General features: G+C 34.5%; 2 protein-coding genes across 3 annotated transcripts; one reads left to right on the forward strand and one right to left on the reverse strand.

The window, feature by feature from the left end:
• Window positions 1-11,373: 11,373 nt before the first annotated feature.
• Window positions 11,374-16,923, forward strand: LOC132048542 (zinc finger CCCH domain-containing protein 32). Its single transcript, XM_059439330.1, is given in 8 exon segments — window positions 11,374-11,731; window positions 11,884-12,032; window positions 13,093-13,155; window positions 13,303-13,422; window positions 13,503-13,793; window positions 14,242-14,559; window positions 16,399-16,642; window positions 16,645-16,923. Coding segments are annotated over 8 exon segments (1,335 nt in total). The 5' UTR covers window positions 11,374-11,655; the 3' UTR covers window positions 16,719-16,923.
• A 1,681-nt stretch (window positions 16,924-18,604) lies between these two features.
• Window positions 18,605-23,083, reverse strand: LOC132048558 (BTB/POZ domain-containing protein At1g03010-like). 2 transcript variants are annotated; one of them, XM_059439331.1, is made up of 4 exons: window positions 22,725-23,083; window positions 21,264-21,330; window positions 19,725-20,924; window positions 18,605-19,325 (listed from the first exon to the last, which is right to left on the reverse strand). In XM_059439331.1, exons 1-4 carry the CDS (start codon window positions 22,814-22,816, stop codon window positions 18,789-18,791), a joined length of 1,896 nt encoding a protein of 631 aa, XP_059295314.1. In that variant the 5' UTR covers window positions 22,817-23,083; the 3' UTR covers window positions 18,605-18,788. The 2 variants fall into 2 exon arrangements, with proteins under 2 accessions (XP_059295314.1, XP_059295315.1); XM_059439332.1 differs by lacking the exon at window positions 22,725-23,083 and adding an exon at window positions 21,414-22,617.
• Window positions 23,084-23,238: the final 155 nt, after the last annotated feature.

The following is a 23,238-nucleotide window of genomic DNA, read 5'->3' on the forward strand; positions in this document are numbered from 1 at the left end:
TCTACTTTTAAGTAGGAAAACTTTTCTTTCCACCACCTATGAGGGACAAATGCTTATTTTATAAAGCAAGAGGGAACAACTCATTTTCCCTGCACTTCTTTTCCCTCCATTTCCCATTCAATCTATCAATTAAACCTAACAATATTATATGCTATTAGGCATTGTATGGTTTGTATTAATATCTTTTTGGACATCCTGTACTACTTTTGTTGTTCCATTTTATATGGCACACTTTCCTTTTTCGTCTGTCCCAAAAAGAATGTCACATTTCTTTATTTTAGAAACTATTTAATATTGAAATTCTCACTTTACCCTTAATGAAATGATTCTTAGCAACATAAATTGGGAAGAAAGGAGTAACTCAATAATAAAATAATAGTTTTTCGATAATTAATAATTTTATATGAATGACATAAACTGATATAACAACGCTAAGAAACCATCACATCTGGCATTTTTTGGCTAATATCATTAGAAATGTACTAAATTTTTTACCAATAATTGTCATAATCTTTTTGACAATTAATAATATTATATGATTGATATAAAAAAGCTAAGAAACGACCACATCTGATATTTTTGGGCTAATATCATTAGAAAATATACTAAATATAGTATAAAATATCATTTGTAAATTTCGGAATACATACTTACTATATTTTACAAAATTATGCATTACTGAGTAATTAAGGATTATTTTTGAGTAGAGAAAATATTCGTTTATATTTATTATTAACGTTTATTATTAACGTGAAGATTAATTGTCTCCTTCAAATATATATCCTAATTATATATTAATTTATCTTATATATGTTAAAAATAATGTAATTTAATTATAAGCGTACGTTTAAATTTTCTCTAAGCGTACGTTTACCATTTTCTGAAGTCATTATCATTATTTAAACGTCCTATTTTTTTTCTTCTTCACGTGTATCCCACCTTAATTTTTTTTTTATCTCTACTATTATGGGAGAGTGGGCCCCACCTTAATTTTTTTATTTGTACTATTACAAAAAAGTGGGCCCCAGCTTATTTTTTTTTAAAAAAAATTCTACTATTATAGAAGAGTGGGCCCCACTTTTTTTTTAAATTTACTATTATAGAAGACCATTTATATTTCGTCTTCTTGATGTTATTCTTCATTATTGGTCTGAGACGTATGTGTCTAATCTTATACCCAAAGGTATAAGTTTTAAATCTTTTGGTTTTATAACTTCTTTAGCAGTTTTTGTGTTCAATTTAAATCGTTATTGTTTTTTTCCCGAACTTCTCTTCTTTACATTTTCTCTAAGCGTACCTTTACCATTTTCTGAACTTATTATCATTATTTAAATATCCTATTTTTTCTGTTGTAATCTCCTACTTCTTCACGTGGACCCCACCTTAATTTTTTTTTTTTTTTGCAATTGTCTCCTAATTCTCCAAGCGAACCACACCTTAATTTTTTTTAATCTCTACTATTATAGAAGAGTGAGCCTCACCTTAAATTTGTTTTTTTCATTCCTACTATTATAGAAGATTTGGGCCCCACCTTTTTTTTCTTGTTTTTTTTTTTAACAATTTGCAATTGTCTCGTACTTCTTCACGTGAATCTACCTTAATTTTTTTCATTGCAATTGTCTCCTATTTCTTCACGTGGACCCCACCTTAAATTTTTTTTTTTTGCAATTGTCTCTTAATTGTTCACGCGGACCCCACCTTAATTTTTTTTAATCTCTACTATTATAAAAGAGTGGGCCCCACCTTAAATTTTTTTTTTTTTCATTCTTACTATTATAGAAGATTGGGCCTCACTTTTTTTTTTTTTTTTTTTTATAATTTTTCCACTATTATAGAAGTTTAGGGCCCACCTTATATATATATATATATATATATATATATATATATATATATATATTTTTTTTTTTTTTTTTTTTTAAGTGATAACTGAGGACCAACTATATAGAAACATGTTTCTATATAGTAGATAGTAGAAAATGCTTCGCGTATTATGGACGCACACAAATAATTTTGACCCATTTCATTTTCAGTATTTTTGCTAATCTTGGGCTTTAAGTCGTGTTTAGGACTTATTTCATTACAAAAGAAATAAAAAACAGTATGTTTCATATTTTCGTACAACTTGAGAAATCTTGAATTTTGCTAAATAATATAGTACATACTACTTCCTATATTTTTAGATATATTTAATTCTAGTTAACTTGTCTTATTTTGTAGCTAATTTTTTTTTTTTTTTCATTTAGAGAAAAGGTTTAAAGAAGGAGAAAAAGGGAAAAGAAGTTGTCATATCACATACTTAATCGTGATGAAGTGTATACCAAGCTCCTACAATGTGTCATATCTTTTCTTTACTTTCTCATGTTCTCTCTCTCTCTCTCTCTCTATCTTATCTTTTCTCTTTCCTCTTACTTCCTTTCCCTATGACGTATTATTATTTTCTAGCTGTCGTCTCTTTCTCAACGTATTCGTTTAATCTCATCTAAACTCACTAAACAAATTCTCACAATTTTGCCTTTTTTCAAAACAATTTCTCCTACTTTTGAACTCGACATCACTTTCTTATGAATTCATCAGTGGAAACACACAAAGGAAGAAAGACCGAGATGATCATATATATAGGAGCAGTCAAGGCATATGACAAAAATAAAGAATTCAAACTACTCCGTCAATGGAACGAAAAATAAGCAACTCACAAGACACATACTACGATAGTCAATGGGAAGAAAAAAAAATGTTTTACCGGAATTCTCATGCTTAAACTCATACTCTGCCAAATCTGAAGAAAAAAGAAATAAAACAAAAGGTAATACAGAGAAATAAGAAATCAAACATAATTTACTTCCTTCAATTAAGAGAGCAATCTTTTCCTTATCTTCCCTAGCTCCCCTTTCTTGAAAGCTCCAACCTTACATAAGTTACCCTTCGCAAATCATAGAATTACTCTCCTCTATGTTTCACATATTTAACATGCCAAATGTTGATATTTAATTCACAATGAAAGAGGATGAAAAAAAGGGAAACTGCTAAAGGCTTTAATTGAAAAATGAAAACGGTTGTTATCCACTAAGAAGGCTGATAATTACTTAATTATTGAGTCATTTAATGTTGTTACCGAGATACATAAAAAGTAGTAGAAAAATAAATTAAAATAAAAAGTAGAGAAAATCCAAAAAAAGGAAAAAAAAAGATAAATATGAATGCTAGCCATAGAGAGGTGTCACATCACCTTCTCTATGCCTAATTTTATATTATATATAGATTTTTTATCCGGGATTAAATATAAATTGGTAGGAATGCATGTATTAAATTATTTAAGGACAAAAATGTCTTTTTAGAATAATTAATTCAAGTGCAACACTCTCTTCACTCATAATAGCAAAGGTAATACATTTATTATTGATTACTATATAATAATTTTGTATACTTAATTTACTTTTAGTCGAACAAATCGAGTCATGACTGATTGGAAATTTTAGTCGAACAAATCGAGTCATGACCGATTGGAATAACCTCTCCAGCTCATACAAGGTAAGAGTAGGATTTGTGTACACTTTACTCTTTCCAAATTTTACTTATAGATTCACACTATGTTGTTGTTTGTTTGTTTGAACTGATAAACACGCATCTATCAGCAATTTTGCAAGCTTTGAGCAACTACCAAGATTAGTGAAAGGCCCGTTACAATTAGATCGGATGCGGATAACTTCATGCAGAGTTCGACAAATAAAAGTGGCGGCAATTCAATTCGATCCACCGTGAGAAGGGGAAACCCATCAGATCCATCATGTTTTTTGTTGTTCAAATCTTCAATTTCTCAAAGGATTCAAACAAAAGTGAATAGAGGCTGGCATGTCGGTCTCTCATTTAGGGGTTTTGTCCCTCACTTCTGTACCCAATTTGATTTGCTAATAAAAGGTACTATTTTGGTGTTAAAACAAAACCGCGTCATGGCTTAGAGCCTGTTTAGATTGACTTATTTTAAGTGCTTTTAAGCACTTTTTTTAGTGTTTGAGTACAATAAAAAAGATGTTTTTAAGCTAAAATAATAAAAATAAGTCAAGAATCATAAATTAGAATTCGTAACTTATGATTTTATAAGCCTATCCAAACCAGCTCTTAGTATCCTAATACACTATTTAGGTTTCCACTGTCACTACCAATTTTCTTCCGTAATCTCCTTATGTAAGACTAGAAAACAACAAACTTCTATTATATTCAGCAGAGACCACTTTATAGTAATTTCCTTTTACGTGTTAATTGAGTTGCGGGACCAGTTTGAGTCTGAATCACTCTTTATGCTATTTGTCAATACTAAATTTTAGCATTTGTAGATAATTAATTTCGGCATTTAAACTTCTACAATGAATATCAAAATACAGGTTTGAAGTTTGAACAGGGATACTAGTTTTTATTCATAAGCTTTTAAGTTCTATAAAAAAATTAGGTGATACTCGTTCTCGAATACAATTTCAATGCTCAGAAAATTATTATTCAACCTTACAAATTGCTTTTTCAATTACTTAAATACTGTCCAAACGCCTGTAAAATCTTTCTAAATAGAGAATGTCTACGAGAAAAGTAGAATTCGGTGTCTTACTAGTCAAGGAGTCAGATGTTGACGTGCAAATTGACTTGAAATTTACTTCATCAAAAAAAAAAAAAAAACGTTTAACAAATTCCCGTAAAAATAAATTCCTACACTAAACACTTTCACGTGATCATTCTTATTCTTATATATACACCTAGTTTTTCGTAGTGGCATTTTGTGGCCCACATACCATCAGGAATCAGCTAAGTGTACTTATATAGATATTTTGTTCGAGTAGTCAAACATCTTAATGAGATTTCAACTTTTGTAAAGGTCCGAATTTGTAATGGTATTAGTGTTCTCCCTTAAAATTTCGTTTCTTGATAGAAAAATGAAATAATTTTAGTAAACTTTCGTTGTATACTTTATCACATGAATATGAAAAATATTAACCCATTCTACATACGTTTAGTGTACAATAAATATTACTCTTGATTTAAGTGTCAAAAATTAACTATTCTATATACGTCTAGCATACAATAAATATTACTCTTGGTCAGTCAAGAACTCTCATGTTCAGAAGATGAAAGTTGCGAAAATGAGGATGTTGTGTGTACTAGGAGAGGTAAGATTAGAAATGACGATATCCGGGACAACATGGAAGTGGCCTCCGTGGAGGACAAGATGTGCGAAGTGAGGCTGAGAAGGTTCGGGCATGTGAAGAGGAGAGGCACGGATGTCCCAGTGTGGAGGTGTGAGAGGTTGGCTATGGACGGTTTCAGGAGAGGTAGAGGTAGGCCGAAGAAGTATTGGGGAGAGTTGATTAGGCAAGACATGACGCAATTTCAGCTTAACAAGGACACTTTTGTCACGACCCAACCGGAGGCCATGACGGGTACCCGGAGCTAACCTACCGAGCACCTCTTAGCATACCTCTCATCATCATTCTAGGTGGACCATGAAAAATAACGCATGAATGTCATAATAAAAAAGGGCATGGATTCACAAAAGTAATAGCCCAGCCGACAAGCTAAGGCTGCAAAAAAATAATATACAGAAGATGAACCGGTAAGGTTATGAGATGTCTAACCATAGTCTAACCATACACACCTGTCTACGAGCCTTTATACAGAGTACAAGAAATCATAAGGACGGGACAGGACCCCGCCGTCCCCAAATAAGTACACAAAAGGGAAATACCAATAGACTGCAGCTCCGAAGTAAGTGAAGCGCCCTGAGACTCCGCTGATGAATCACCTAAGGGTCTGATCCGTCTCCCTGCCTACCTGCGGGCATGAACGCAGCGTCCACAAAAAAAGGACGTCAGTACGAATAATGTACTGAGTATGTAAGGCATGAATAACAACATAATAAAGACATAAGAAGTATGCAATAAAAGAGATAACCTGTACATGTGATTGCCTCTTAAGGCGGATATCATGCATGCTTAACTTATCCTTTCAAAACAACATCCATATGTATATAGTTAACTGCCCGACCATATAGGTACGGTGTTATCATCAAATGTATAGTATAATGCCCGGCCATATAGGCACGGTGTTATCATCAGTATCCCGCGTTCGGGCATCCTGCTTCCGGGATGATACCATAAGTTGCCCACTGCAGTGGTGTGTACATCTATATGTTTGCCCGACCGGCTACAGCATGGCGCGGTGTGAGAAAATACATACACATATATAATAAGCATGCATGAGAGCCCAAATGAAACGTTACTATTCTATCGGAGTGACGTAAGGTCGGTAAACCTCCGATTTTTATTATGAGATCATCATCATCATCATCGTTATATCTCACCTTGAAAGAACAACTATTATAAGATGAGATCAACAACAATGGATACAATCGATAATCATGTGACAAGCTCAATAGTATCATGATAACATTAAGAACTTTAAGCTTTGGCATCTCTAGAATTCAAATCATCATTATTGTCATCACAAGGAACATTATCAACAATATCATAAGAATTATGAAAATTATGAGCTTCTAGTGTTTCCAGGAATAGGGATGTTGTGGATACCATGTGTAGGTTCACAACTAAGGAGTCATGCCTTTAGAAAGAAAAGGGTTAGCCTTACATACCTTGTCTCCTTAGTATACGGATCCCACGAGTCCTCGTACGCTCTATGAATGATTATCTACAGTAAACGAAGTATCCGTATCAACGATGGGTTCATAACTTATAAGAGAACTCATTTAGACATTTTGTCGAACATTTTATGTGCATAAGATTCATATAGCTTGTTTCACTCAATCCTATATATATTTCGGTACCATCAATCCTTCACTAGTTCCTTTTCATCTCCACAACTCACTTAACAATCCAACGACTTCATATTACAACTTTATTTGCACAAACCAGCCCAACAACCTCACAACCATGCTAAGTCTAGAACAATTCATAACTCAAACATAGCTAAGAACAAGTTCTAGCACAACTTAAACCTTACTTTCACAATTTCTCTTTCCCATAAGTTGTATAAATGCAAAATAATACTATAAATATGAAGATGGAGTGATAATCTTACCTTCAATCACAAGGATCACTCTAAATTCAAAATTCCCTCACCTCCAAGAAGTCTCCAAATTCAATACCATAAGAGGAAGAACAATCCAATGATGATCATGGACTTCTTTATGTTAGAATCACTTGGTTTGCCCTTGATTTTGGTCTTGGATCATAAGAAGACTTGTTGAGAGAGTTTTTAGAAGTTTCTAGGTCCAAAAATGGTGAAATAATGATTTGGGGTCGAATGGGTCTATTTATAGTAGTCGAGAAAATTCTGGACCGACACAGCATGCAGCGGGGTTTGCGGCGTCGCAAAGCGCGCTTTGAGAGCCGCATGTTGTGTTGCAGACCTCGCAACATCACCAAAATTCACTGTCACACTATCTTTGCACAACTGCGTCTTCTCAAAGCGTGCTTTGCGGCCCACATGTTGTGCTCTGAGAGCCACATATTGCGCCATAATGTGACACTTTGTCAAACTTTCGCTGAAACTTAACTCCGATGATCCGACAAGTCTTAAACCTTCCCGAAGCTCACTAAACATGGTTTTGCTCTCTTATATATCCAAGATGAACATATCTATCCTCATGACCTCGAAAATTTTGTCCTACTTCCCAAGATTAGGACAACTAGTACTCGGGGAAACTCAACGTACAAAAATGCGAGGTGTAATAATGACCTTATATAGGAGGTTGTGGAGGACACAAATTATTAGGGTAGAAGGCTAGTACCTAGTTGAGTGCCCTTTTCCATACCAGTAGTCTTTGTAGTACTACACTTGTAGTTTTTGTCCTTCGATTTATGTTATTATATACTACTTCTTGTACTTCGACTTTCGTATTATTCTGTTGTAGCTACGGTTAATTTTTTTAGATTGCTTTGACATGCTTTTTTCTCATTGTCGTTACCTCTTTTTTGAACTGCTTTCATTTGCTTTTATTTTAGCCAAGGGTTTACAGGAAACAACCTCTCTACCTGCTAAGGTAGGGGTAAGGTCTACATATAATCTACCCTTCCTAGACCGGCAGACTTATTTGTGAGATTACGCTGGATATGTTGTTATTGTATTTAAGTGTCAAAATAAATAAACTAATAAGTTTAGGAGGCTACCGACGTATTCACCCTAATCTTTGTAGACTTTCTCAGTGTGTTCTTATCACATGAATACAAGAAATATTGCACTTTCTATAGTTTTCTTGTGTTGTTCTAAAATTTTGAACAGTATTATTTTTAAATTCAAAAATTCATTATTCTTTCTCTGAATGAGCCAAACAACTTAGGGGGCCTGTATTAATTTGGGATCGTAAACTATCTAAAAGGGGATGACGCGTCTTCGTCTATAATTGGTTGGACCAGTAGTACTCTGTCCTTTTTCTCTGCAAAAGATGTGAAAAAGCGCCCTTAATGTTATCTCATAATATCGATTATGCCACTATCATTTAAAGCAGGACTTTTCTTGACCGGCAAGTTACCATGGATGATGTGTTTCATAGATATTTGTTAGGGAAAAAGATCTTTTCGAATGTTTTGTACCTTTGTGTTTAAAATAATCAACCGAACATCATTAGGAAAAAGCTCTGTAGTTTTTGAAAAAAAAGCTTTTCTCTACGGTGTTTGAAACTTTTGATTGAGAAAAAATTCACATATTTTTTTTAAGTAAATGCCACCTAATTATTGTGATCAACAACTTATGTATTGTGTTCTTTTAGAAAAGGATTCTAGCGATGCAATTAATTCTTTTTATAATAATGTCGTTTGTTTGAATATTTTTGACGGCTAATGTAACTAATTATCATAAAAAATGAGTTCCACTAAACACGTGAGGTAGTAGTAAAACGTTATTATAGAGGATAACCGTTATATAGAAGTCTGATAGGATATGAATTGAATTTTCTCCATAAATTTTGGCATGATGTTAACATTAGTTCAATTCTAGTTCTAGTATAAACTAAATATGGTACTTATCAAATGGAAGTACTCTCTATCTCTCTATCTAAAACCAAAAGAATTCCTTTTTATTAAATATCTAAATTCTTAAACGTCATCTCAATGACAGGTTAATATTCTTTACTTTTGGTCCCACGATTTTATTCTTTACTGAGAAAAGTAGAGTTTATGCAAGAGAAAGAATAATTGCTCCTCTTTGGTGAGTTTTTGGCCATTTGGCACATACTCGTAATTCGTCTAATTGAATTAAAAAAATTAGTTCAGTCGCTCCTATAGTTGAAGTCGAGTTAGAATTCTTTTATTTGCCTCTTAAGACACCTAGATGTAGGACATTCACGAATCACGAGCTATATAGAGTAATTATTATTTATTTCATTTCATTGGTTTGGTAAGATCGATAAAATATCTAACACGTGTATCAATTTCATAATTAAAAAAAACAAAAAACAAGAAACTAAAATACAAGTATGTGAAGGACATAACAATAAAGGGAAAACAAGTGTCGGTTGATAATAGTTTATCTTGAGGAATCAGTTAAGGGAAAACAAGTGTCGGTTGATAATAGTTTATCTTGAGGAATCAGTTAGAGAGACAACAATTGATGTGAATCCTAGTATGAAAATACTTGTACTACGTTTCAATTTTTCATCATTATAAATAATCACTTGTTGAGAAAAATGTTGTCCTTTGATTATTAAGATATGAATTTAGAGTATCTTCGTTTAGAAGAACTTCTTTCTTATGTTTTTTTTTTTTCTTGCAAAGGGAATTGCCATATGTTGATGTCTTTATGCGTAATTATCAAAGCATGTTGCGGGAACTATCTTCATCACTCATCATTTATTTCTTAATTATTTAATTTCTAAGCTCATTTCTTTTTCTATATTTTATTTTTAATTTTTCCTCTAAATATTCTCTTCCAAACAAAAGTTATGGAAAGTAAAAGATTTCTAAACACAATAAATCAATCAAATAAAACTAAAACCATAAAACCAAGAACTTTCTTTTTAACAAAAGTTTAACTTTTATATATTACACAATACATATATCACATAAAAGATCACTGCATTTAGTCGTTCATAATAATAAAAATTAATAACAAGTTGGTAGGATAAAACATGCTATAACAGGTTAAAATACACAAATAAATAGACAATGCAAAAACTTGTTACTCCCTTCGTCCCAAAATAAATATCGCTTTAGCTCGTCTATTAAGATAAATAATAAATACGATGTCATTATTAAGTTATTTATTCATCGCCCGTTAATAAAAATGAATCCAGTCATATTTCATTAAAAGAAGTACTTTAATAGATATATAACGGGTAAAATTGAAAACAATTACTTTTGTTGGTCTTAGTGATACTTATTTTGGGATAACTTTTTTTTTTGTTGCTAAAGTGACACTTATTTTGACTAGGTACAAAATTTAAAGAATAAAGGAGACTTTTAAATCTTTTGGTCATAAATCAAAGATGTGTGTAATGTATTAAAATATCTTTTAATCTTGTGGTGTTAAAAAAAACAGTCATGTAAGATGTTTGAATTGTAAATGAAATAGTCATTTCAAGGCCAAAGGCATAAAGGCAATGACTTTTTATTAAGTTTTATGCTAATTTGTTTAAAAAAAATTATTGTGCCTTTTACTTTAAAAATTAATAACAAGTAGATGATAAATTGTTTTTCAGTTAAAACTTAAAGATTGTACAAGGCAAAAACTTGTTAATTCACGATAAAATAAAAGAAGCTTTAACTCATTTCACGTCCATTGAAAAAATAATAAATGCAACGTATATTTATAAAAGAAAATAGGTAAGAATTTTTTAGTCGAGACTGATTGATTACTTTAATATTAAGAGTAAAGTTGAAAACAATTACTTTTGTTGGTCTTGAATTTCTAAAATGACACTGATTTTGGGACATTTTTTTTTTTAATAATTAATGACACTTATTAAAAAAGATACAAAATTTAAATAAAAATATATTTTTAAATCTTTAAAAATAAATAAAATGTAATGTACTAAAATATCTTTTAATCTTGTGGTGTTAAATTTGTCATGTAAGGTGTTTTTAGAAAAAGACACTCTTTTTGAGATAGACAAAAAAAAAGTAAGACACTTAAAATTGAGACAGAAGGAGTATTAAAATACACTAATTAGTATAATAAATTAACTCGTTTTAATAATCTTGATTTTAATATTTTGACACGTTAGGTTGGTTCGCACCCGATTATATACAAACAAAAATCGAAGCATGCACACTGTACGGACAGTGTATGTTATTATGTATAGAGTGAGAAAAAAAAAAAAAAAAAAAAAAGAGAGAAAAGGAAACCTTAGTGTCACCAAAAGACTGTTTTCACTAATTTAGTTTCACATTTGGCACTCTCTGTTTGGTGTCGTACGTACAGTTAACCCAACCCCCTTTCTTTTCCCATCTTATTGCATTAGTAAGTATAGTAAAGTAATAGCAACAAACATTAATGTCTGTACATATATACTTGTGATCAAGCTTTACCCACAATTCTCTTTTTTCTATTTTCTACTCTCCCCCACTTACCAATTCTTATTTTTTTTTTGTTTTTTTGTTTTTTTTTTTGGTTATGATCATCTGAATATTGTGAAAAAGAAAAAAAAAATTACAAAAAAATATGGAGATGTACGGACGGTCTACAGGTAGTAACGGGTCACAATCTGATCATCAGTCAGAAGAAACGGGTCTTGATGGTATGTTTTTTCTACTTTTAATAACATATTTGAATTTCACTGTTGTTTTGATTTTTTACTTTTTTTTTACTGTTTGCAATGTGGGTATTTTGTTTTTTCTTTTTGTTCTAGGGTTTTTGATGATGATAATGTTTATTTTTTTGGTAATGTAGGATCAATGCAGAGGTTGGGGTTATATGGTAGGGAAATTTACCCAGAAAGGCCAGGTGTACCTGACTGTTCATATTATATGAGAACTGGGTCATGTGGGTATGGTGCCAATTGTCGCTTTAACCATCCTTATGATCGTGATCTTGGCTATGTAAGTTGTTTATCCTTCTTTAGTTAGGTCTCATGTTAAGCTAATTTGTTTTACACTGGCCTGACGAAGCCAGGAATTTCGTCAAGGGTGTTTAAGATTTAGTATATACTCTTGTAGTCTTAAATTAAAGATGCGTGTAGTGTTTTAATTCTTGTGGCCTTAAACTTGTCATGTAGAATGTTGGTATTGAGAAACTTACTAAATATAGAAAGAGGCACTATTTTTGGGACAAATCAAAAAGGAAAGTAAGACACTTAAATTGAGGTGGGAGGAGTATGTATAAAAAATAATTTTCGACATATATTTGTAGTGTAGTTTTTTGGTGAAGGGTGTTTAACTGACTACCCTTTGGTCTATGTGGCTTTGTCATTGGGATTTGGGCCTGACTAATCTGGATTCACGCCTAGAAAGCTCACGATGAGGGGTTTAGCACTTTGGGACTACGTTCTCAGAGCTTGAACTCGAGGCTTTAAAACCTTTACCATCCACCATATCCTTTGGTGGTTCATGTTAAGCTTATTATTTTCCATTCTTGTATATCTATTGGAGCTTATGTTTATTGTTATCAACGCGAATGCTGGTCACATTGATGCGCTGAGTTTTTCACTTGGAAGTGACATATGAGGCAGATTCAAGATTTTAAGTTAGCGTGTGTAGAGTACATTGCACCCACCGTTTCTTTGCTAAAATAGACGATGTAGAATTGGACTACTTTCATTTGCTTTCTCAATTTCCTACATATGCTACTCCATCCGTTTCAGTTTGTTTGTCATAATTTAACTTGACACGGAGCTTAAGAAAGTAAAGAAGATTTTTGAATCTTGTGTTCTTAAACTAAAGATACGTATGGTGTTCCAAAATTGGCCTTTAATCTTGTGGTCTGAACATGCCATGTGGGATGTTGAGATTAAAGAGTTTCCAAATTAGGAAAGGTGCATTCTTTTTGAGACAGACTAAAAAGCAAAGTAAGACAAACGAATTGAAACAAAAGGAGTATATTTTTCTTTGGGAAAGTGTGAACGCTTATATTCCTTATTTGACTGAGTGATTTTGTTTTCAGGGTGGTAAGATGCAGTTGGTAGGAGTTGAGTTCCCGGAAAGATTGGGAGAACCGACGTGCCAGGTATTCTGTTTTCAGTGCAGGACAGAGTGTTGTTGTTCCTTCTAAAGCTTAAACTCTAAAGTGTTTAGGTTTTCTGTTTTCCCGAGTGTATTATAGCATCTTTAATAGTTTTGATTTCGTTGCTGACTGCGTAATGTTCGTGCGCAGTATTATTTAAGAACAGGGACCTGTAAATTTGGTGCATCCTGCAAGTTCCACCACCCTAGAAACTTGGGTGGATCCTTGAGCAATATACCACTAAATTCTTATGGATATCCATTACGCACGGTAACTGTCTCATGGTTTTATGTGTGTGAACTTATGTTATCTTTCTGTGCTAGCCATCTAATTTTCTACTACTACAACAGGGGGAAATTGAGTGCTCCTATTATTTGAAAACGGGGCATTGCAAATTTGGTATAACATGTAAATACCATCACCCTCAACCTGCTGGAGTATTGGCGCCAGCACCACCTGCACGTCCATTTTATCCGACAGTGCAGTCTCTTCCTGCTCCTCCTGAGGAATATAACAGTCCATCAACTGGTCTTAGAGTAGCAAGGCCTTCACTTTTACCTGGGCCATATGTACCTAGTGCTTATGGTCCAGTGCTGATTCACCCAGGAGTGGTTACCATTCAGAACTGGAGCCCTTACTCGGTAATATAAAGATCTTTTCTCTATCAATCTTCTACAATCATGTATAGCCTGTTTGGCCAAGCTTCTCCAAGGCCAAAAGTGTTTTTTTTTTTCAAAATAAAGTGCTTGTTTTTCAAAGTTGTGGTGTTTGGTCAAGCTTTCTAGGAAACGAAAAATTGCTTTTGAGTAGAAGTAGAAGCTGTTTATGAGAAGCTGAAAAAAGTAGCTGCTCTCCAAAAGTACTTTTTTGAAAAGCACTTATGAAAAAATGCACTTAGAAGCATTTTTTAAAAGCTTGGCCAAACACTAATTGTTGCTCAGAAGTATTTTTCAAATTGATTAGCCATCAGAAACTGCTTCTCAACCAAAGTACATTTTTGAAAAGCAGTTTTCAAAAAACTGATTTTCGAAGCTTGGCCAAACAAGCGTAATGTCTTTTTTACGTGGTGATTATTTTTACTTGTTGCAGGGACCAGTAAGTCCTGCATTATCTCCCGGTGCCCAACTGTCTGCTGGGATGACATCTATCTATGGGATATCACAGCTAGCATCTTCTACACATGCATTTGCGGGACCTTACTCCCCATCACTCTCTGCTGCTAGCCCTTCAAGCAAAACACAAAAGGAAAAGGGTTTTCCAGATAGACCTGGGCAACCCGTATGTCAATACTACATGAAAACTGGGGATTGTAAGTTTGGATCATCTTGTAGGTATCACCATCCACCTGATTGGATCGCATCAAAGACAAATTGTGCTTTCAGTCCCTCAGGCCTTCCTTTGCGTCCGGTATGATAATGTTTCTTCTTTCTCCGTTTTGTTTGATTTGACGAGATGATTTGTAATCTAACCTGGGTAAACTTGTACACTGTTATTGCTAAGTCTTCTTGTCCTGGCCTCATTGTGCTCTTGAGCTGCCATTAGATTTTTTTTTTGTGTCTGAATTTTTTTTATCTACATTCTGTTCTGACACTTGATTATATGGAACTTTATGTTGTAGTTTTCCTTTTGAGGATTTTTGCCAATTGCATGCTGATTTGTTATTGATAGTGACATATGCTGGACTTTGAAGTTCCTTATTTATGGATCTGACCAGAATTCGATGATACAAGATTGAGGGGAGAAATGTACAGGAAGAGGATTGTTTTATGATTGTTGTCTTGCTTAAATTTGGTGCGCTCGTGTTGTAATTTTGTGATTAATGAAGCTGCATTAGCTGTCTTTTGTGATTAATGAAGCTGCATTAGCTGTCTCATTTTCCTTTTTGGATAACCGAGAAATTCTCGAGGGTCCAATGGCGTACAGTTCGAAACTCGGTGGATAATAGTCCTGCCTCTCCTACCCATCTCAACTTAAATGCCATGCTTTTTTCTGCAACATAGTTCGACCTTGTGATGTGCGCCTAACCCATACATCTCACACAGTTGCATTAGCTGTCTCGCCTTCATTTTGATAATTGCTGGTTCACGATTATGTCTCAATTGTTAAAACTCAATAGCATGAATTGAGACGGTGTTTGGATTTTTGCATGTTTATTGAATCACTGTAATATTCTCATCTTATAAACTTCTCGAGGTACCACTGTTTTTGAAGAGGAGGATCTCATAGTCTAGTTCCTCTTAACTATTTAAAAGTCCATGCAGTTATCCTGAGACTTCTGTAACTTAAGTGATGTGTTTGTATAAATGCACTACCATATGTTAAGAGGTTAACCAGGGTTTACCATGAGTTTGTCAAGTTTGTTCATGACCTGTTCTCATTTCATTGCATGATGTCATAGAAAATGTCTCTATTTAACATGAAGAAAATTAATAGATGTGTAATATGCTGTGCATGAACCAGTGAAATTGCAGGTTTGTTGTGTTTTTATTGGTTATTCTTGTTGGCATTTGGCAGCGGACGTTCTGTGAGTTCAGTTCTGTCCTAGCTTCCTCGGATTTAAACAAAAAAAATTAACCTTGTTACAGTAACGGTAGTATTGTTACATCCATGAAGTGAATTCCAAGTTCGTCAGTATTGTTTTTCTTTTATTTAGTTAAAATTTAATGAACTTAACTGTGTGCATTTGGACTTACAGTTAACCAAGCTTTTCTACGTCTAGAGAGTGATGAATGTTCTCGCCTTTGTTTGGTCATAAAGAAATTGATGAATCTAGTTGGTTGTTCGCTAGGCTTTCCATTTCTAAGAATTTTGTTGCCAGTGCACAGATGCATGAGCAGTTTCTTTTGTGCACAGTAGGTAAGAATTGTAGGCTAAGGAAGGTATGATCTATTTATTCCTTTCTTCATAGCAAGCTTTTCCTAGTCATTCCGAAAGGATTATTTGGAACTATATATTGAACTGGGAGGGAGTTAGCATCTTGTGTTCTCAACTACCATCATTATAATCACGCGCACACAGAATTGCCCATGCTCAACTGCCTTTGCATTTGAGTTTTCATGATGTCAAAATTTGTGTATTTCAAGGAGAGGGAGTCAGCTGAACGCTACTGTTTCTTAACCCATGTAAAATGTGATGGTTTATATTCTCTCGTTTGTTTGGAAAATGGTCTTGGTTGACTCTCTGAAAGTATTGCTTCTTGTAAGTCTTCATGTTTGAGCGTTCCACTGATCTACATTTTTAAAGCAGGGGGTGAAGCCTTGTTCATTTTATCTACTGAAAGGACACTGCAAGTTTGGTCGCGCTTGTAAATTTGATCATCCTATGGGAACAGTACAATATAGTTCATCAGTTTCTTCTCTCCCTGATTTACCAATTGCCCCCTACATGCTGCGGTCTTCCTTCACGTTGGCTCCTACTTTGCTGCCAGAGTTACAGGCTGGATTTGTTTCAGGGTCAAAGATGGACGCTTCTTTATCTAGAGCACCTTCTTCATTGAAAGTACAACTGGTACAGTTAACCTAATACTCTCTGATATGCAGTTGTCAAGTCGGGAAGTTCACCATTGAATTTAAAGTAAACTCGGAGCACTATGTATTATTCTCTCCTGCTAATTGTCTGTTATACTATCAGTAGAGAGCTTAATGTTACTCAAAGTCAGGAATTGAAGTTTTTTGTAATCCCTCTTTCCCACTGTTTGGCATGGAATTCCCATTCGTCGAGATTGAGGCAAAATCTGTCTTGTGAAGTAATAATCCATGCTTTTCTTTGAAATTTCTTATATTTTTTACTATCACTAAACTGCTAGTTTTATATGTTTGCTAGGATTCCCCCTCCTAGTGAAGTTTCTTCGTTAAAAGCTTCAACCTTTTGAGTATGACAATAGTTGTGACTATAACAAGTTCTTGAGTATGGTAGGGCAGAACACTTGGGACCCCTACTCTAATCATAAGAAATAAATGCTCCTGCCGAAGGTAGGTCTCCTAGATACAATGGGGAGACTGGCGCTTTTTGAAGGGCCAGTCGCGGTACATTATGAACCCAACGGTTGGAACCTTGCAAGTTATGGCCAATTGAGAAGAATGAGCCTCAGGTGAATTCCATCAACATGGAATAATTGTAAGAACATGTGGTAGAAGGGGCAGTACCTTTCCCGGAGGCGCCCAACTGATGTTTAAGTTATTAGCATGATCTGCATTTTGATCTAGAAAGCCATCTACAATGACGTAAAATCAGCAAGATCTAATCTAACAACTCAGAAATTGCCAGCATGAATGTTGCAGGCAAAGCTAGTCAATCTATTGGATCAAGCTAACACGAAAAGTGTCCAACAGTAAAAGAGAATCAACAATAAGATGATTAGCCGAATTTCCTCATTGTTTTTAAATCGATGAGCTATTGACGGAATGAGTAACGGGGTTGGGATTATCATTTTTCCTCAGGAGGAGCCAAATCCAAGGAGCTGGAACACGAACAGCCTCGAGATGAACTCATCAACCGTCACCAGGGCTGGAAATGCCACAAAAGTTCCTACCAGAGAAGACTTTGAAGGCTTGTAGCTCGGGAGCTCGTGATGGCACTAGTTATACCAAGTAGCTATGAAGCTCTCGTACACACTAACAATAACTAGTGCGTTATGACAATTTACATGCAGTATCAGATAGAGTATAATAATAAATATTGGGAAGGACCAATCGATCATATAATAAAAAAATTCTTGGCGATTGTCTAAGCTAACCAGCACGTTAAACGAAAAAAATTAAAGTGAATGAAAGCATTGCGAAGGCAAATATGAACCTCTAAACTCTCAGAAAAATAGGAGGAAGAATTCAATTGAAGCCACCCTGAGTGATAACCAGGGGCGGATCCACAATATAATATGTGGTTTCAAGTGAACCCAATAACTTTTGCCTAGACCTTGTATATGTATAAGAAATCCACTAAATATTGTATTAATATTTGACTGTGAGCCCAATTTTTATTATATATTAGTTTGAGGTAGTTATAGGAACCTATAAACTTCAAAACTTGAATATGACTTTTGACTGATAACCCCCAAAAGGAAGATTGTTATGATCCCATTTTGACATTGTTCAACAAGAAGCTTAAGAACATATGTTTTGGATCTCAAGTAAAACCGCCCAAAAATTCTGAATATCTCTCCTAGTACTGCTATGCACAAATTGACAACTCAACCTCAATCTACTCCCTATTTCTTCTTCTGTAATCCTTTGAATATCAAACGTCGATGAGGGAAATATATGATCTCTGTTTCTTGTGGATTGATCACGTAAAAATCAGATTAATGCCAACTGACAGCACAACTCTGTATCTGATGGACTCCAGCATGACGCTCGCGTTGTATTTCCTTCATAAGTTTAAACACTAAAGTTGCTTTCATAGTAATATTTCTTTTAGGAATGCAGGCAGAATATGCAATAGGTGCAAACTCCCATGAAGCTAAAAAACCTCACACTTGTTTATATACCTTTAAAGTAGAAGTTTGAGTGAATATCTTCTTTCAAGGTTACAATCAAAAGAGAATGCAAGAAAGAACTTCACTCAACACATCAACATCCATCAAACTCAGCACTATGAAAACACTATATACTCTTTCTTATTCACATTAGTGTTCAACATCAAGAAACCGAATGGCGCCTTCTCTTCTGAAATAGTAACCGACTTTCTGAGTTAGCTTTCCCCCCTATTGGCCTTAAATCTCTTATTCGGAACAGTGCGTTGAGCTTGCTTAGTTTCTTGGTGAATGACTTGAATAACTTATCGGCAGGATGTGACTTTACTAGCTCCTGTTTCATGGAGACGTGATCTTTCTCTAAATCTGTAAGCCTCATTCTCATTCTTGTAACCTCGAGCTTCAGTTCTCTGTTTTCTCTCCTGACTGATGCATAGTTATCTCTTGGAGAGATGCATCCGCTTCCTGCTGCACTGCCTGAACGCTGAGGGAACTGACTATTCATTCCGAAGAACTGATTATTATGGCCCCCGTTCATCGCATTTCTCAGTCTGATTTGTTCAAAGTATAGTACTTGGACCGCCATTTGCACAGGCAACCGTTCATTTTGAGCTGCATGACTGCAAGCTTCTTGCGATATTTTCTGGCAATCAATAGTTTTACAGAGTCTGTAGCGTTCGGAGTCCTTAATGTTGGGATGAACCTGCCATGAGAATGTCATGCATGATCTTAAAACAGTCCAACATGAAAATACATTTGTTAAACTCCTTATATGAGAACACTAAAGGGTCATTTGGTTGCTGGTTAGGAAGTGAATCATTCATGTATTAAAACCAGCATAACTAATACCATATTTGGTAGCATTTTAGTTGCTATGTATGAAATTCAAAACACCAAGCATGTTGTTTGGTTACCAGTTTATAATTCCGCATAATTAATACATGTGTAAGTTATGAGGGTTATGAGGGAATCTGTAGGGTAGAAGATGGAATAACTAAACCCTGCATAATTAATACCTGCATAACTCTAACCAACAACCAAACGACCCCTAATTGTTTTGAATAGGTGAGTGGGATCATGTTGATCAAGTTAAGAAGCTTACCTTGAGGAAAATATCTACAGCTCGATATAAGCCATCATAAACTAGACGGGCGTGGTCTGGAAGTAACTCTGCTAGTGCTATATACTTTGATGGTGTTAGGTTGGAATCTAATGCAACTTCTGCCAGATAATTGTCCAATAATTTTGACACCTTAACAATTGAGCTATGTTTGGGAGATCCAGGACTATCAAAGTCGTAAACCATTTCACTTTCGTCTCTTAGGGGATTATTGTCCTCTTCATCATCCTCATCTAAATTCAAGAAATAGGAAAAGATCCTCAATATAGAATCTATGTCATAGAGAGGGCTGTGATTATTTCCATGTGGATTTGCAGGGATGAGAATATCTTCAAGAATTGCCTGATCTAGTTGCAGACCGATGCGCCTCTCTAGATCAGATCTGCAAGAAGTAGAAGCGGATGCTGCTATTGAAGATTTTAACAAACTTGAAAGAAAAGCCATTGGCACTGAGCTTTTCCTGGATTGTGTTGGTAGTAAGCTAGCTATTGTTTCGACGATGATCCTTTGTCTTTTCTGCAAATCCAAATCCATGCAACTTCCTTTAACCAACTGAGGATCCTTGATGAATAGCCCCTGAAGAGAATTTTGGGCATAATTTATCAAAATTCTGCTAATAATGTCTTGTTTGAGACCTTTTGTCTTTACTGCAGAAAGAACTCTCCGAAATAAATCCAAATTTAGCACAACCAGCGATTTTCCCCACCAGTCTGATGGTGTCTCGGAATCAAGGCATTTAACAGGTTTTGGTGGGAAATTATGCTCCAGCTTTGACAAACCAGATGTTAGCTGCTCCTTACAAGCATTATTTGCAATTGCATTAATTAACCGACTAACAAGATTGACTTCTTCGGATACTGGTAGTAGCATTTCACAGCGATGAAGAACAGATATCGAGTTGGATATGTTTGGGAATACTGTATCCTTAAGAAATACCTCAGTACGAAATTCCAGGTTTTTCTCGGAGATGTCTTCTGTCATTTCCATAAACCTGGCTGCACATCTCAGTAACGCCACGTTTGATATGGTAATCTCAACATTCACGCCGTAGCAGAACTTTGCAGCAAGTTCAAATGCATCAGATCCACCAGGAAGACCAGTAAGATTGAGCCTTGAAATTTTTGTATCCTTTGCCTCTAGCAGCAGCTTTCTAATTCTTCCACTTCGAGAAACCAGAGGAAACTGCAAATAATGTCAAATTACTAATCACATTGGAAATGTGTCCAAGGTATTAGAACTCATAACTTAATCTAGTTCTGTGTTTCTATTTTTGCATCTCTACCTATTTACTTTTCTTTTCTCTCCCTATTTTGACACATGAAATAAAGATTCAGTGTGAACGCGACTGTTTTATATTGGTTGCCTACTTATAACAGTATAATTCATTTTCAAGCTAATTTGGACTATCCATTTTTTTGTACAACTTCTGCTTTTGATAGACTTAGCCTTCCCATGATGATGAAAAGATCGGTAGATCAATTTACATGCGAAGAAGAAAGATTGAACACTTCATTTTTGTACCTTGTGAAGAGCAAAACTGGCTGATCCGACTTCTATTGTAAGATCACTAGAAACATCAGATATTGGCCTGCAATAGAATATATGGTCAATGATCTAAAGCCATGAAAGACTTTCTGCTTATATTTTAGCCTAAGATTTCACGCAACTTACATCTCAAGAATGCAATATTGCTCGATATATGGAGTCTTAAAGCTATGGAAAATCAAGCAGATGAAACCTTAACGCTTCAGGGAGAATAAGTCAGCCTGATCATAAAACACTGAGTGGAAAAGCGCAACGAAAATAGCTTGAATGGATACAAAGATTAAACAGAGTTATAGTACTCTGTATTTTTCTGTTTTTAGATCCAATTTAGCAAGCGACAGACATCTTCTTTTGTCTTTGAAAGTTGTTCCTAGTTTTGATTTATCTTGTGGTCTGTACTCATCTGTACTTGTTTGAGGGCCCTCGTAATAAACACATGTTGAAACTTAAAGAAATAATTATAGCTGTGTACACCATTCACACCACATCTTGAAACAAGAAAACTGAACACATTGGACTTAGATGTTAAAAAGTAAGATATTTGATTTGTCATTTTCAATGATTGAAGCCTTAGAAACTGCTTATGATATTAACTTAATGATCTGATAGAAACTCTAGATGCTTAGATTTTAAGGTAAGTTCCACCATAATCAATTCCTTAAAAGCTATAAGTATTGCCATTTTCACTAAGTCAGCACTTGAATATGGTCTATCATAAATGCAATTATCATTCAGATATTTTGGTGGTTGTAGAGTTTGTTTTTTCTTGTATTAATTATTCTGTGATCCATTTAATTGTTATCACTAAACATCTTCTTCTAACAGGAGATTTTAGTGATAAGTTGCAGAAAATCCCTTTTAAAGTCTGATAAAAATAGTCTGAGGAAAAATACAATAAGAAAAGTTAACTGAGAGATTTCAGGTCCTCTAGATTCTAAAGAAAGTGGTATCCTTTGTTAAGGACTTTGACTGTTATCAGAACAGAGCCAAACTGACAATCTCAGTTGACAAGTCCCCAACTCACAAGAATTCATGCTACCATCTAAATGTACCAAAATTTAACATTAGTGGAGGCAAGATTTTCACTAGGGGATATTCAAAATATAAAGAAGAAAACACACGAATAAGCGACGGAGATTCAACATCTATTATATATACAACCAAAATAATTTCGACTTTGCATATTACATGTAATTTTCTAACAAAGGGGGTTCCGATGAATCTCGTTACGCCCCCTTAGCTCCGCCCATGCCAATAAAGACCTAATATGGACTTCTAAACGTGGTAGGTGCTGTATGAAGAATTAATTGAAACACTTAATATGGTACTGAACCAAGTATCTATGGAAAACATTGATTGGTATCCAAAAAATCTGATAACTAACATGTCATATTAGTGATATAGTAAAAGATGGAATAATTGAGAAGATATATATACCATTCAGTAATATGTCTGGCACTAGAACTTGGACGAAAAGACCTCTTCCCAGATATGCTTGGCTTCAGTTCAGCAACAGTGACAACTCCCATCTTCTTTACCAAATTAGTCCTTAAAAAAATCTCGACTTCCCAAAACCATTAAACCAGCTTCTTAACAAATCACTATGCTTTTAATAGCTTTTTAAGGACCCATTAAAGCTAATACTCCTAATTTAAGCTGACACTTTATTTGCTGGCATGTATAACACTCTCTGTGTCACTGAGTGTGTGTGTGTGTGTGTGTGTGAAGGCCTGAAGGGTGAGTAGAAAGGCTAGAAAGGCGGAGTTAAAGAAAAAAGTCACATGAAACCATGCATGAGGGGAGATTTAAAAACATTGAATTTAAGTTATATTTAATAAAATAATGGGGTAAAAGTTTAATACTAGAGTATCACTTTAACCTCACCGTAGGTAGATGCGGATTCAAAATTTTGAGTTTATGAGTTCTGAATCGTTGATAAGGTAATTTATTG

Source organism: Lycium ferocissimum, chromosome 1 (assembly GCF_029784015.1).
Source record: "Lycium ferocissimum isolate CSIRO_LF1 chromosome 1, AGI_CSIRO_Lferr_CH_V1, whole genome shotgun sequence".
Classification (NCBI taxonomy): domain Eukaryota; kingdom Viridiplantae; phylum Streptophyta; class Magnoliopsida; order Solanales; family Solanaceae; genus Lycium; species Lycium ferocissimum.